The 15,524-nt window shown below is 29.3% G+C and overlaps 1 protein-coding gene and 1 pseudogene across 3 annotated transcripts; one reads left to right on the plus strand and one right to left on the minus strand.

Moving 5' to 3' along the window:
• Positions 1-2,458: 2,458 nt before the first annotated feature.
• On the plus strand, positions 2,459-5,047 carry LOC145180972 (adhesion G protein-coupled receptor D1-like). 3 transcript variants are annotated; one of them, XR_016444580.1, is made up of 3 exons: positions 2,459-3,715; positions 3,864-4,371; positions 4,438-5,047. XR_016444580.1 is itself a non-coding variant. In XM_090065532.1 (3 exons), exons 1-3 carry the CDS (start codon positions 2,557-2,559, stop codon positions 4,891-4,893), a joined length of 1,938 nt encoding a protein of 645 aa, XP_089921658.1. In that variant the 5' UTR covers positions 2,460-2,556; the 3' UTR covers positions 4,894-5,047. The 3 variants fall into 3 exon arrangements, 1 of the variants encoding a protein (XP_089921658.1); XR_016444579.1 differs by having other exon boundaries at positions 4,449-5,047; XM_090065532.1 differs by having other exon boundaries at positions 2,460-3,715; positions 3,864-4,226; positions 4,478-5,047.
• Positions 5,048-5,469: 422 nt separating this feature from the next.
• LOC149883387 (uncharacterized) lies at positions 5,470-7,422 on the minus strand (annotated as a pseudogene).
• Positions 7,423-15,524: the final 8,102 nt, after the last annotated feature.

Here is a 15,524-nt window from a genome sequence, read left to right on the forward strand (position 1 = left end):
TTTCAGTTTTAAGTATGTACACAAATTTTTTTTAGAGATATTACACAAAAAGCTTTTTTCTACCTTCAGTTAAATAACAAAGATAATTTTATTGAAATGAACAATAAAAAAAAAGTTTGTTAATAAACAATTTATCAATTTCATTAACTAAGAGAGAAATTCATTTCTTTTTCTTTCCCAAAGCTTTTAATAAAAACATTTTTGAAAGAAAATTCTAAAAAATTTTATCATTCTCCCCCCCCCTCCTCTTTCCGATCCTCCTCTCTTGTTTGATCCCCCCCCAACCTCCCTATGAAGATTAAAGAAGCTTTTTAAACCGAAAGTAAAAAAAGAACATATCGGATTATCAAAATTGACTTAATAATTGATAATCTCAGACACATTAAAAAGCACAAATATTGTATTCCTTAATCTCATTCAGATGAATAGGGGGGTTATCAATCCTTCAAAAAATGTTTATTGAATTTGTAAAGTATTGAGCCTCATGACAGGACTTCTCATTTTATATCACTTACTTTTATCTTTACAAAACGAAGAGAGGTGTGTATAATAAATAAAAATGTATTCCATAAATTCTTACGTTTTGTATGAATTATGCGCTTTACTCGCAAACTTTTCTTGGGAAATAACTGATAATTAACAAAGTACCAGATAAACAGCGCGATACTTAAATTGATTTATCCATGTTAAATGAGAACTCTTCCAAACAAATAACAGTTCCGTCAACGAGCCAATATAAGCACGCTGACGTAAACAAATTTAGAAAAGCCAACATTATCCACATTTGACGCGTCATCGAAAAAAATCAATTTTTAAGTATATTTTTGTCAGATTGTTAATTGTAGGGTATTCATTTATCGTCATTAAAGTTGATCGACGACCAGTATTTCATTCAGAGTTTTTTAAATAGTTCATGAATAATATAATTATTTAAAAAGCTCGTTATTATTTGGAAGAATTTAACAAGATTTGATATAATAAAATGGTAATTAGGCACAACTTTATAATAAAAGAAACAACTGTAAATTGAGGTCAATGTAGTTTGTCATTATTCTGTGTAGATTGTTATGTATAATTCTTTTCAACAACCAAGTTCTTCATATGTAAATTGAGAATATTAGTATGCAAATCTGTAATCTTTCTCCAAAAGAATTCTTTTTATTTTTTTAAAACAAACAAGACACAAATAACAAATATTTTTTTAACCCAGGCATTGACTGCATAACTGACACGAGTCACCAAATAAGAGCGTCATCAGAATAGGATTAAGATGTGCAATAAAAATATCAAGGAGTTTTTTTCTTAACAGTGAAGTAAATGCAATATGAGCCGATTTAAAAATTATTCAAAAAAATTCTTTAAAGTCTAATGACCAGAATTTTAACGATCAGCAGATCGTCATTCCTCACAGAGAAATTTAAAGAATTTAGCGTTCAAACTATAATTAAGAAGTTTTTTTAAGATTTCAAATTCGTTTGTTACAAAATGAAGTGAAAAACTCCATGCATGACTAAACGAGCAAAGTATTGTCTGACATCAGAGAATACTTTGCTCGTTTTTGCTTTTTAACTTAAAATTAAGATTGTTGTTGATTCAAAAAATTGCTTTTAGACATGCTCATGTAAAAAAAGATCACACCTTATGTCTATTGGACTCGGAGATGCCTAAACTAAAACATCATGTCAATTATATATCAACTTGAAAAGTTTTTTTTTTTTTTCTAAAACTTAGCATTTAATGAAGTCACTCGATTTTTAATTTAGCATAAGTTTGTTAACTTATTTGGTAAAAAATTTTAAAATATTGCAGGTTGAATATCTGACGCCGGAGTCAGCATAAAAATGGCAAAATTTGATATATTTGACAGTTTTATAATTTTAAAGCAAGAAGATTTTGTAATGATTGCTTAAAAGTTTTGCAATCATCGAAAAGAAAGATCTTTTTCCTCCCTCTCCCCTTTTCCCTCTCCCCCCCCCCCCTCCCCCTTCCCATGTGGAACTGTTTAGTTTTGTAATTCGTATTATAAAATATTGTACTATTGATGAATAGTTTGCAATTTGTATTCTATGATAACATAGATTGTTATGTGAAAAAAAAGCTTGGTTTGGATTATGTCATTTTTTTGATTTGCGAGTTTTAATATTTTAAAAGAATAGGCATGGTAACTAGTGTATGACAAAATCAATTTAAGTAACTATGGCAACTGACAAATAATAGTATTAGTTACAATATGACATTTATCGTCTGATGCCGATAATGGCTGACATTAAAAAACATGTTAGGAATACTCATATTCGAGTTTATCTATTTTTTTACTGACAAGTTTAAAATGATCTACTAAGTTAAATTATTTATTAATGACTTCCAGTTTCTCGTAGCAACAGGAAAAAAAGCTAACAGAAAAGAAGCATGGAGATTGAAGTTGAATGGAAATTGATGAAGTTGAATCGAAATTATGTTTTAAATCTTATAAAAGTATTATCGATTTTGAAAACTTTATTCACCGGAACATTTTTACAATTTTTGAAAAAATGACAAAAAAAAGTTGAAGAAAACATGCTTCTTTTTTTCTTTCTATCGATAAATCAATTCGGAAAAATTGTTTCAAATGAGACCACAGAAGCAACGGTGACCGACAGTCTCTCATGTAATGACAAGAACGTTTGGGATCCGACCATCTATTACTTACGTGCTGATTGTTTTACTGATTTTTGTTCAAGCACTCTATTGGACTTACTAGAAACATATATTAATTGCAGCGACGGGAGTCAGCCCAAACAAACTCAGGTGATTGCACAAAACGTCGCTGATTATCTATTAAATCGAGCGACATTTCTAAAAGCAAATTTATCAGAAAATAATTTGAGGGCGAAAATACCCAAGACTTACTCCACAATACATTTTGACAGCGAATACGGTCTCTTGAAGAAAAAGTATATTGATTCCTGGAATCCGTTTGTTTTTGATTTTCAAAACTCAGGTAGGTATGAGTTGCCCCCAACAGAGCTCGAAAATGATGAAACCTCATATCAGTTTACTGTGTACAACTCAAGTATAGTCAAAAAAGGAGACGATATTAACTTTTTAATTGATAAATCGGCACTAAGACAAACATTTGAATATCTTGGAGATAAAAATATTTTGCCGGTTGAAGGAGTTGATTACCTCATAAATTCAAGAATAGTTTCACTTACATTTTACCCTCCGAAAGCAAAAAATACTGATTTTGCTTCCGTAAACTTTGTTTTAGAAGACTATAAAACGACGACAAATCACAGATGCGTTAAGTTAATTGGTGGTCTTGGTACAGGTTATTGGACTGATAGCGGTTGCCATTTAAGCTCTTCTATGCTTAAAACTGTCCTATGCAGGTGTGATGTAATTGAAGGAACATTTGCAGTTGTGTCTGAAATTGCAAAACAAGATCCTGAAAACGATGAACTGCCACGTGACTTTGTAACGATAGGACTCTCCATAGTCTGTTATGGAGGCATCACTGTTTCTTTGTTGTCAATATTGTTCCCCTATATTATGAAATGCACTCATTTAGGTGGCATGATCCTAATTTATCGATATTTTGACATAACGCATGCGTTAGAATATGTTTTGGTATTGATAGGAGTTCAATTAAGTGAAGACGTTGAGTCATCAAAGTTTATTGGTACAGCCATTCATTTTATACATCATAGTGTTATGATGTGGTTCGCATGTGAAGGTTAGGGAGAGAGTTCCTTGTTTTTTTTTTTTTTCTCTTCTAACTGCAAATAATTTAGATTAAAATGTTTCAATATACAATAATGGTAATAGTACTTTGTTACATTGTTACATTAGGTAATGTTATTTTGTTTCTTTATGTACATTAGGAGCGCATTTAATTCACGGCATCACTCCTTTATACGACGAGAAGATTGGAAACATGTTTTTTTATTCAACGTTAGCATTTGGGATTCCAGCAGCTTTAGCAGGAGCTGTCGCTGGATACGAATATCCATACGAGGGGATTACTCAATACATTTGGCCTTACCCTAGCATAGGTCCAGATTTAGGATATTTTATTCTTCCTACAATTTGCATAATATTACTAGTTGTTGTAATAGATATTTTCCTTATCTACGACTTAATGAGTTGGATTGGTAGCAATGAAGATTACTTGTACGTCCGTTCAAAAAAATTTATTGCAAGAAGTATTGCATTTACTCTGGTGTTTCCGGTAACACACTTACTTGGTAAAATGACTTCTTTATTATCACCATGTAACTTACTTAATTACGCATGTGTTAGCCTCTAATTTAGGGGGGCTAAAATTACTATATTGTATATGTTTTTATTATTGTGTATTGTATATTTAACCCCCTTTAAAAATTTTTAAAGGTAAACAATCGCAACATTTTAAATTTAAAATATTGCGATTGTTTACCTTTAAAAATTCTTTGGGAGAATTTTTAAAGGTAAACAATCGCAATATTTTAAATTTAAGGGTTGATTTCGATGCAAAATAGTGGAGGGGGTTTCGCTTCATATCTACTCATTGGTTTTCTTGGTATCCAAGCAATCCAAGCATTATACTTTCATGTTATTTCAAACTTTGAAGTCTGGACTTTTCGTAACGATATGCTTGATAAAGCTGAAAAAGCTAATGTCGCAGACGAAGAAGATGAAGAAAATGAAAATGATTTTAATGAGAACGAATACAAGAATTCAGGAAATAAATCTTCTAATTCAAAATCCTACTTTCAAGAGGTAGATATTGACGGAGATCAACAAGTCCAAAGAGCCGAGACACCTATGTCAACTGGGTCACAAACCAATCTTATTGCTAACTACAGATCCGACTCAGCAATTGATATGCAAGGAGGAATCGCACAAAAAAGATCTATTAAGGATAAAAAATAGCGTAAAGTATTCAACTGAATGTTAACTCCGAGATGTCCGAGATGTGAACTAAACAAGATTTATTTGACTTATCACCATTTTAAAAATATATATGTAAAGTAATCAAAGAATTTAGTAAGGAAAAAAAAAAAAAATTCACATTTTGATTATAAAATGTCTTTTTATTGTTACGCAAATTATCATGCTTCAAATTTTTCTTTTTCTTTGTCTCGTTTGCTCTACGATAATTCAGGTTTGTTATGTATCCTTACTTTAAAACAAAAACTAAGGTAACAAGACTTGAGGAAGGTAAAAAAAATGAAAACATTTCCGCAATTCAAATATTCATTTTTTTAACTTGTTAACATTTCTACAATTTATATAATTCAAATATATAAACTCCTTAGTTATTTTTAGTTTAAAACAGATATTTTTTTACAAAGTTTTTTATCATTTTATTTAATTGATAACAAACGACCAGATGGTCCATGGGGCTGGGGAACCTGGGACCATACCCCACTTTTTTCTCATAAAAAATTTTTTTTTTTTTTTTTTTAAACACATAAATGTGTCTTAAATTTAAGATAACTTTGAAAATATTGTATTCAAAAATTTTTATTGCTTTATACTTGTTCCGTTTTACTTCATTATTTACAAAATAAAATACAAAAAAAAGAAAGTCAAGATAATTTTAAGATTAGCTTAGATGCATCGACGGTCAAAGTATAAAAACGTCCATTTGTTATTACAGGTGCATCAATTATACAAGTTATGTTAGTAATTGGCACCCAACACTCTTCTACTCTAGATGCCCAGAAAAGTTTATTAAAAGGATCATGCGGGTGCATAAACGTTACCATAACATCTTGCTCTATATTATCAATTTCATTGATCATACCAATCCAATCAAACGCATCATATTTACACATAACGAATTCACCCAATTTCAAGGCATCAATGTTAATTTGCTGATCATTTTGAGAAATTTGAATACCAGAAAAAGAAAAAATGCCTGTTATATGAACATCTTCACTTGTTTGTTTAAAGCTAATAGTATCTACAGATTCTGGTTTAAATTGATGATAGCTCCTAGTTCCAGGAATTGTTCTACTTAGCTCAAAACGTGTTTTCAAAGTGGTGCGCAATTCTGTCAGTCTTTCTTTTTCAATCTTGAAAAAAATAATCCCTTTAATATTGTTAGTACAGTAGTCAAACATTTTGTTACAATTCAATATCTGGTCATTTATGGGCCTTTGTAGACTTGCATTTGTAGTTAATCGTTTTACAGTGTCACCAATACCATCACATAGTGACTTACCATAACTTGTAGCAAAAAATGTCCACTCTGCATCAATGTCAAAATCATTTTTATGGAGACAGATATTGTAATGGTTTTAGTGATTTTTATACTGTGCAGCACAACCATCAGAAAAATAAAGAATCTTTGAAATTTTAGGATGATATTCTTTTAAATAGTTAACTATTTGTGTTTGAACTTCATAAACAAAACCAGTGTTATGCTCATTATCTTCTGACATGAAGCAAAACGATTTTTCTTCAAGTTGGTCATTTTCGTTTAATAAATAGAGGGCAACGGGGTGCAATGTGCATTGACTTTTGTACCAATGGTAACTTTGGATTTCATCTTGAATCACAAAAGTGAAGTTTTCTGCAGAGTCACCTAAGACAATACAGCAGTCTTTTGCTAAATTTTCCTTTTGTTGCTTTAGGTATCTTGCTTGACATTTTGCAATAAAGGAATGAGCTGTTAACTTATTTATTGCCCCTGATAACATCAATTTGTATTCTTCCATTGTTGTTGTCTGATAGATCAATGTTGTTCTGTCTGTTTTCTGCCACTGATTGAATGACACCTCCTCATCATTGTCAATTAGTTTTGCATCCAGAAACTTCTTTAAAGAAACTATACCTGGACAGTTCGGACATCCATGAACCATGCACTTGTTACTTGTCACATCACAAACAACTTTTGTCATCAGATCTTTGTAAGTACATTTTATTTGTATAGCATTGGTCAAGAGTATTGCATTTTGATGGAGGGTACATACACAAACAGAAGGAGTGCCTGATGCTCCAACAGTTATACACCATTTTGGTCTTAAACTGCAAAACTTAGAAAATCCAATAACTTCTTGCGGATATTTAGTTTTAAAAGAAACATAAAGTTCTTTAAGGTTATATAAAATAAAGCGCTTTTGCATATGTTGCTTTCTACCAATACTTACGTAATCTTTTTTACCAGGCATTTGTCTAGTAAATTCGTCATCATGGTATACATTGTTGACTCTATTTAATGTTATTTCTGAAAATATTTTTCCTTTCTTAGTGCCTGGAACTGAATAAATCCCACTTATTTTCTTTAGTTTGTGCACTTCTTTAATTTGGTATATAGTGACGTTGAAATATCTTGCAGCAAAATTTCTTGACCAAGACTCGGGTGTAAATGTTAACAACTGAATTTTAATTTTTTGGTCAGAAACGATTAACTTTTCTTTTATTTCTGGTGTTAGTTTTTCTAAATCACCGCATTTACTTTTGTCAATAATTTTCGTATGAGAAATTTTATGTTTCAGTTCTTCTTCCCTAATCACATGAATCCATTCTTACTGTAACACTAAAAACAATTTGACATTAATTTAAAATGAGAAACCAATAGTAATTAGTTTAATGAAAGCAACTTAAGCAATCACCATAGTAATACAAAACTAAACAGTGATTGATTTCTTTTATCTTACTTTGACAAAAAGAAAGTTTCCTTTTCACAAAGTTTAATTATACTCAATTTGTTAATGTTAAAAATGTTAATGATGACTTTAATAGGTAACAAATTTCTTCTATATTAGTGTAATGACAGGATGTTTTTTGTTTCTGTTAACAACTTGCTGTTACCATTTTAGAATTAGCAAAATATATTAATCTTTTTTAATTCAAATTTTAAATTATACAAAATAAATTCTGTTAAAATCATTACTTTAGACTATTTTGAACTGAAAGTTTCAGAGCTGCAGCTTGTCTGGAAGATAGTAAAAAATCCATCTCAAGATTCTGCTCAAAAAAGTGGGGCACATGCCCTTAGCCCCCTCCCCTAGTGTCTTGGGCCCTTTTTTAACTTTAAAATGCTCGTTTATTGACACTATATAAATACAGAAATTTTGATAGCTCTAGCTAGTCTGAAAGGTAGTGGAAAATGTATTGCAAGATTCCGCTACAAAAAGGTGGGGCCTGTGCCCCGTTATCCATATATGGAAATCCATATAATTGCAGATCAAAATTCTTATGTTTTGTGAAAGATCATAAAATTTAGAATGATGTGTAAAATATTTTTTTTTGATATCATCAAGGCCACGCGGGTTTCTTGAGCATCAAAATCAGGTATATAAAAAGTTGCCTAAATTTATTTAAATTGATAATTACAGGTACTTAAAAATATTTTTTTATATTTTTGATTATTTCATTGGATTCTTCAACCCTGAAAATAGTCAGGTACAATATTTTAAGTCAAAACATCAAATATTTTTAAAGCTATGTGACAAATGTCTCAATTCTGAGAGGACAAGAGGGGCCTGGCCAAGATCAGTTGAAAGTAAAATGATCATATTTCAGGATCCTCTTGGAGCTAGAAGCTAAAGTTTTCTAGGATTTCTTGTTTTACTAAGTACTCTCAACTGTATAAAATTCAGCAAAATCTGAGATGTATGGTGACATGGCCTGGCTCAATTGACATGGAATTACCCAAAATTGAAATTTTTCATATGCACAAACTTTAAATCATACTGAGCTTCTTCTATCTTAGGAGCTAAAATACAATTTGAACTGCTTTTTTGTATGAAATATTTTGTCCAGAACATTTACGTTTTAAGATAAAATATCACTTAAAATAATTCTCTCAAAGTTTTTCTTTTCAATAATTTTTTCGCTTAAACTTCGCCAATAATAAAAGTTTCACTTTATTAAAAAAAAAAAAAATCATTTTTTTTTTTATCAGAAGACCACCTTAACTTTAAAAAAAAGTTGTAAGATTTTTAAATGTAAAAAATTTAAATATAAAAAAAAAGACATTGGTACAGCAGTGTCACATGGTACCCACCTTTAGAAACAAACAACATCAAGCTCTATAACTTTTGTAATCGTGCATATCTAGAAGCTACATCTAGAAAATACATCAAGGTGATTCTATATCAACTCACCCGAACCATTGTATTAGATAAAGTTACAGTGTTGATCATTTATTCTTAATGAGAAAAAATAACTATAAGAGTTATACAGAATGTAATTCAGGAATAATTGGGGTTTTAATTTTGACCTAGATTTCAAAATAGACCCCGTTTTTATTTCGTTTTAAAAAAAACTTTTCTTTTTAAAATTAGAACTACCACCACTACTTTCATATACCATTACGCACCATCGACACCTCGCATCCTCATACCTTTGGTTTTTATAATGATACCCTCGACAATAATCAAGGACTAAAAACTCTTGTTTATTCTTGGTCACTGGAGTACATATATTGACATAAAATATATTATTATGCATTTATTGTAAACACTAAAAGAAAAAGTTAGATAAATTTTTAAAGTTAAACTTTTTTTCTCCAGAAAGATAAAATAACAACTATAAGACAACAGCTACTAAGCGGTAGAGAGGCAGCCCCTTACATATAGAGAGGCAAATAAGAATATAAAATGCAGGTAAAAAATGTTAACTTTTAAAATAAATAAAATTGCTTGTACTAGCATGTTTGTGTGTGTTTGCGTGTGTTTGTGTGTGTTTGTGTATTTGTGTGGTAGGATAAAGCAGGGTATTGAGCTGTAGAAAGTTACAAAACCAGTCGCTATCAGGTCAACAATGTTCAAAGAGCGTTTTTAATATCTTTTGCTTTTATAAAATCCTGTGTAAGATCCTTCACCTCGTCTTTACTGAGACTTCATTCAGCTGTGATATTTTATCTGATTATTTGCGTAGGACTTTTTTTAAGCCTGAATCAGTTTGCAAAATAAAGGGGCAAGAGACTACATTATCAAAAATACTTTTAAATTATTCTAAAAATTAAAATGTTTTAATTTTTTTACCATGTCTGGCGTAACCATAACTTCAAATTTTTACGTGATTATTACTTTTTAGGAGGTTTTATAATCTTTTCAGGGGGTTTAATAATCTTTTTTTTTTAACTTTAAAGGCTTTAAGCTGCAGCAATTTAAAACATGTTTTATGTTAAACAAATTTTTTTTATATTAAAAACTAAAAACCGTTAGTTTTTGTTTTTTTTTGCTTTGTGCCGCAGATGTAATGAAAAAAAAGTTTGATTTTCAGAGCTCTTAATTTGAAATCTCTAAACCTTTCATCCAGCATGAGTTTGCTTTGGACTTTGGACTTTTATATTTGAACATGATAAAACAAAGTGTTTATTTTTCAGTATTTGTCTTTTAGAGTATTGACATAATTGCGCAACTATAACATATTATATATATAATTATATTACATAATTTTGTTTACCAACTTTTTAAGTTTCCTGTCAGCTCCTAATCAAACGTTAGATTGTGAAGATATCACAGAACATCAAATAGAGTAGCAGAAGATATTTCGATGCTGAAAGATTTTATTCTTTTTTCTTCCTAATTATTTTTTATTACTTTAATGAAACTTCCATCTGTCATGAGCTAATATGTTTCATTTTATCATACTGAATGAAAAATATCAGATCTACGTTTCCCTCTCAGTTGAGGGATGAAACCAGTTTCTTTGGTATCCATAGTAATTTTCGTATCCATAGTAATGCTTGATTTGCTGCCATTTCAACTCCAAGTTGAACTTTTGAGTTGAAAAGTGTGTATAGTTTATAGTTAATGTATATTTTCGACAATGAACCAACAAACTTCATCAAAGATAAAATAATTAATAAGTGACGTTTTTTTTAGATAACTAATGAGTCTCCGCTTATTACATTCTAGCTTATTGAAAAAAAAATTAATAATAGTTGATCAAAAATTTGTGTATTTATATTTAAACTATGCTTTATAAAATTAGTAACCATAGTAACTGGAGTTGTCGTAGTTGACTTATGCAATCATGTTTTTGAGACAGATAAACATGCAAGGACCCAGAAAATACCACAATAAGAGTCTATTAAGTTGTGTGCTACTCCTTGCAATTTTATTTACAAAAAGATTTAATAGTTGTGATTGGTTTAATTTTATTTACAAAAAGATTTAAGAGTTGTGATTGGTTTAATTTTATTTACAAAAAGATTTAATAATTGTGATTGGTTTAATTTTATTTACAAAAAGATTTAATAGTTGTGATTGGTTTAATTAGGAATATGCTACAAAAACGAAATATGTAAATAAATCCAGGTAAAATGTAATTATCTTTTTTAAATAACTAAAAATGTATTTTTTTTTTTTTTTTTCAATTTAACACATAAACTAAACATTAAATTGATAATTCAGTAAAAATGAAATTTAATATTACTATAGGGTAGCTACACATCATCCAAAATCTGGAAAGATTTTAATTGATGTGAATCCTGCATCCAACATAAATTAATCATCATAAATCATAACTAATATACATAATTAATCAACATAAATCATAAACAATCATCATAAATTAAGGAGATCAAAAGAAAAAGAAAAAGGCAAAAATAAAAAAAATAGCTTTCATCTTAAAAAAACAAATCTTAAAAAACAAATCTTAAAAAAACAAATCTTAAAAAACAAATCTTAAAAAAACAAATCTTAAAAAACAAATCTTAAAAAAACAAATCTTAAAAAACAAATCTTAAAAAAACAAATCTTAAAAAACAAATCTTAAAAAACAAATCTTAAAAAAACAAATCTTAAAAAAACAAATCTTAAAAAACAAATCTTAAAAAAACAAATCTTAAAAAACAAATCTTAAAAAAACAAATCTTAAAAAACAAATCTTAAAAAACAAATCTTAAAAAAACAAATCTTAAAAAACAAATCTTAAAAAACAAATCTTAAAAAAACAAATCTTAAAAAAACAAATCTTAAAAAACAAATCTTAAAAAACAAATCTTAAAAAAACAAATCTTACTTTATCTAAAATAGCTGTAAGCTTATAAACTTTGCTAAAATTGTTACCTCTCCATTTTGAAATTAAATCTTTGTAATTAAGCGAAAAGCATTTCCTTTTCTTTTTAATATAAAAAATATGCTATACTAAAAATCAAAGTTTCTTTTTACGTCTGAAATTTTTTGAAACACCGCAGGATAAAAATGTTATTAATAAATGTTCACTTTATTGCCGTTTTAAAGAACTATTTTTGTGTAAATGCTTTTATAATTAATCAATATTAAGTAATGGTTTTTGATTCCAATCGGATTTTAGATTTGTGAAGCGTTATCATCTGCTCTGCTCTTCTTAATTTCAGAAAATTAACACAAGAAGCAACATCTAAATGCAGTTGCAACTAAAAAGTCTTCGACAATTTTTTTGAAAACTATTGCTCACTGCTTAGCCAGTCCCAATTATGCTCAAGTTGTGCTAGACTAACTGAAATTGAAATGTCTCTCTACCATGGCGGTATACCTCTACCATGGCGGGGTTGTGGGAAGATTATTAATGATATTTTTCATTAGTTTTTCTTTGTCAATTACATCAACTTCAATTTGCGTCAAAGATTATAGAAATCTTAATAACACTTTATAGAGCGAACATATGTTCAAAAAAATGCTCATTATTCATAAAACTTTATTGTTAACCAATGAGAAACTGTTTTATAAGCGAGATGAAGAGACTTAACAATCATTGTTTATCAAAAGTTCTTTATAAAAGATCACCCTGCTGCAAACAACAGAAGATTTTATCCCATAGGTGATATAATTCGTTCAAATACGTTCACGTATTCGTTTACGTATGTAAGAGTATTTGATAACTTAATCGGTGAGATAAGATACTCAGGCATGATTAGCAGATAATCTTAAAAATTAGAATGCGTCTGCTATTCTTGATGATTGTAAATTAATGTGGGTGTATTTTTATCAAATTTAACATAACTTAAACTTTCTAACACATTTTGGAAAAAAGAGGACTGATTCTTGTTAAAAAACTTTTTATCTTTTTAGATGCTCCAACATCGATCAATATGAAAGCAAATTAAATGAATGGAAGAGATCCGACGTTTAGGTAATCACATTTCCGATCTAATAGAAAGAGGTATCAACGACAAGCTCTTGTTTGTATGCCAAGCATGAGAAATACTCCACTTGTTAGAATGAACTTTTGCAAGTGCTAAATCCGTGTTTGTTTTTTTTCTATGGAAGTGATGCAGGTTTTTCAAAAGAAATTTTAACTTAACCCATTATTGTTCGAATTATAAAATTAAAAAAAAAAAATTATTAATATTTTCAGAAAAGTTAAGGGTCTAAGAAAAAAAAAAAAGCAAATTCTTTTTTTTTTTCCTGACATCAATAATCTCCTAAAGATAATTGTTGCCATTTGACAACATTGGTCTTCCATTGAGAAATATTAAAGATCAGGCTTTGAGGTGAATGTCTTATTTTTTGTTGCCGTATGTCAACAAATGTCCACATAAGGTTAAATATCATTTCATCACTTATATTAAGCGCGTTTTTTATCTATAGAACTTTTTTTTTTCTTGATGTATATAAAAGAAAAGAGAATTACCAGTTACGTCAGCATTTCGACTTTAACGTTACGTAGTTAAAGGCGAAATCAAAAGCGTGCTAAAATGTCATTTTTATAATGGACCTAAGTATTACGCAAGTTAACGCTCAGGATCTGAAACCTTTTAACTGTTCTTTCATTTGTTAGCTCAGTAACTAGTACCCAGTAATTATAGCACAATGAAGAACTATAAACTTTGATGAAACACGTTTAATGTAATTAAAAATGTATGGCTGGTTACAATTGCAAAAATTATAACAAGACATGCATATGCATGCAAATAAATTAAACGTGTAAAAATGTAAAAACTATTCTTTATAGTAAGACTAAAAAAATTGGATTTGAAAGTAATAAACCCTTGCTGCAAATATCATCAAGATAGATGATAGAATAATGTAAATAGCTCACCAAAAAAAGATTATTTTTCTTTTAAGAAACTGATCGCTAAACCCCAAAATATTTCGTAAAAAAAATACTCAGGCTGTTCAAACAGACGACAGCATATCACAGAATAAATTAGTAATAGTTTGTTAAAGAGAACCATTGAGTAAATGACCACTCTGCACTTTTGTCTTTAAAAACGTAATCTGGGGTGTGTTCACATACACGATGATAGCAATTTTTTACATATTCTGCACTGTGCCATATACCTAAATACAGTCCTCAGTTCAACTAAAGGCAGGTAAGAAGTATGAACTATAGATTCATTTTCATTCCTTTTCATGCAGTCATAAAGCTTCTTGACTTCGAAAATGTGTTTAATAGATTCCCCTTCACACATTGCAGCAAAATGATTCCTCATTAAAAAACGACGAAAGCAACATAATATGAATTTGAGTATCGGCAATATTTTACGAACGCTGATGCAAATAAACAGTTAACGGTATTTTTTTGTTGATGCACTGGTAAAACGTGAACAGTCAAAATATCCTCAAGTTTGCCAACTAACATGATATTTCTCTTTTTACATTTTTTTTTTGTCTAAAAGGAAAAGACATCTAAAAGTGGCAATTTTTGACAATTGGGCATTGCCATTTTATAATATGGACACTTGTGTAATGGACATCATGTAACGCCTAGACAAAAAATATATATTTTTTTACATTAAACTGAGAACTTAACCACACACTTCTTTGATCATCTTTTGTGCAGTGTGTATAAGTGTCAAACACCTTTTTCCCTGTAATATTTTTCCCTGAAATAATTAAATGATTACAGTTGGATGATAAGTGATATTTTGCTGTAGGTAATTTGTCATTAGCATCAGAAATACCTATCAACTCAAGAATAAATATGATTTCCCATTTGTAGGTACTTCAAAATTGTTCATTTTGACTTGCTATGCGATCATATTTTGTCAGAAATATTTTAAAAGCAGTTATCTTATCTTTAAAAGAGCCAACATGATCACTAGGAAGCTTTGTTTTTTTACAAACAGGAATCAGAATGTGTATTTTTAATGGACCAGGCATCTTGATATGTAATGGATGACTTGGAACTCCAAATTACCTAGTTTTTGGTTGGTTAAGTTTTTCTATCAGGCTGGAGTATTGTGTACTTGAAGAATTTTTTCTAAACTTTTATTCAGCATAAGTACTTTGTGTCTTTTACCACTAAGAAAAATGACACAAAGTATTTAAAAGTTGTTTTTAAACAGATAGATGGCATCATGTTTGATGATAAAGGACAAATCCATCACTCAGTGATATCTTTTTTTGAGCAAGCAATTCTTGTCTAAGCTATGAGAAAAGTTGTAATTATGATTTTGAACCAAATGTCTTTGTCTTTTGTAATTTGCATCCATTTTAAAAATAGCATCAGCGTAGCTAAAAGAATGAAGAATTTTACTCATAATTAAGTTCTTACAAAAAACCAATCCAAATTTTAGGTTAAAAATCTATTTCTGGCATGCTCATACCTAAGTCTAAAAACTACTAAAAATCTTACTAAATTTTTGTAATAGTGACTTAACAAAAGTACAT

The sequence above is a fragment of the Hydra viridissima genome, unplaced genomic scaffold (genome assembly GCF_058129835.1).
Source record: "Hydra viridissima isolate aposymbiotic clone 2 unplaced genomic scaffold, HvirCarnegie_v1 scaffold_10, whole genome shotgun sequence".
NCBI lineage: Eukaryota > Metazoa > Cnidaria > Hydrozoa > Anthoathecata > Hydridae > Hydra > Hydra viridissima.

Coding starts and splice junctions, on each gene's coding strand:
- LOC145180972 (XM_090065532.1), top strand. CDS start 2,557: ATGCTTCTTTTTTTCTTTCTATCGATAAATCAATTCGGAAAAATTGTT. Junction 3,716..3,863: donor GATGTGGTTCGCATGTGAAG/GTTAGGGAGAGA, acceptor TATGTACATTAG/GAGCGCATTTAATTCACGGC. Junction 4,227..4,477: donor TCCGGTAACACACTTACTTG/GTAAAATGACTT, acceptor TTTAAATTTAAG/GGTTGATTTCGATGCAAAAT.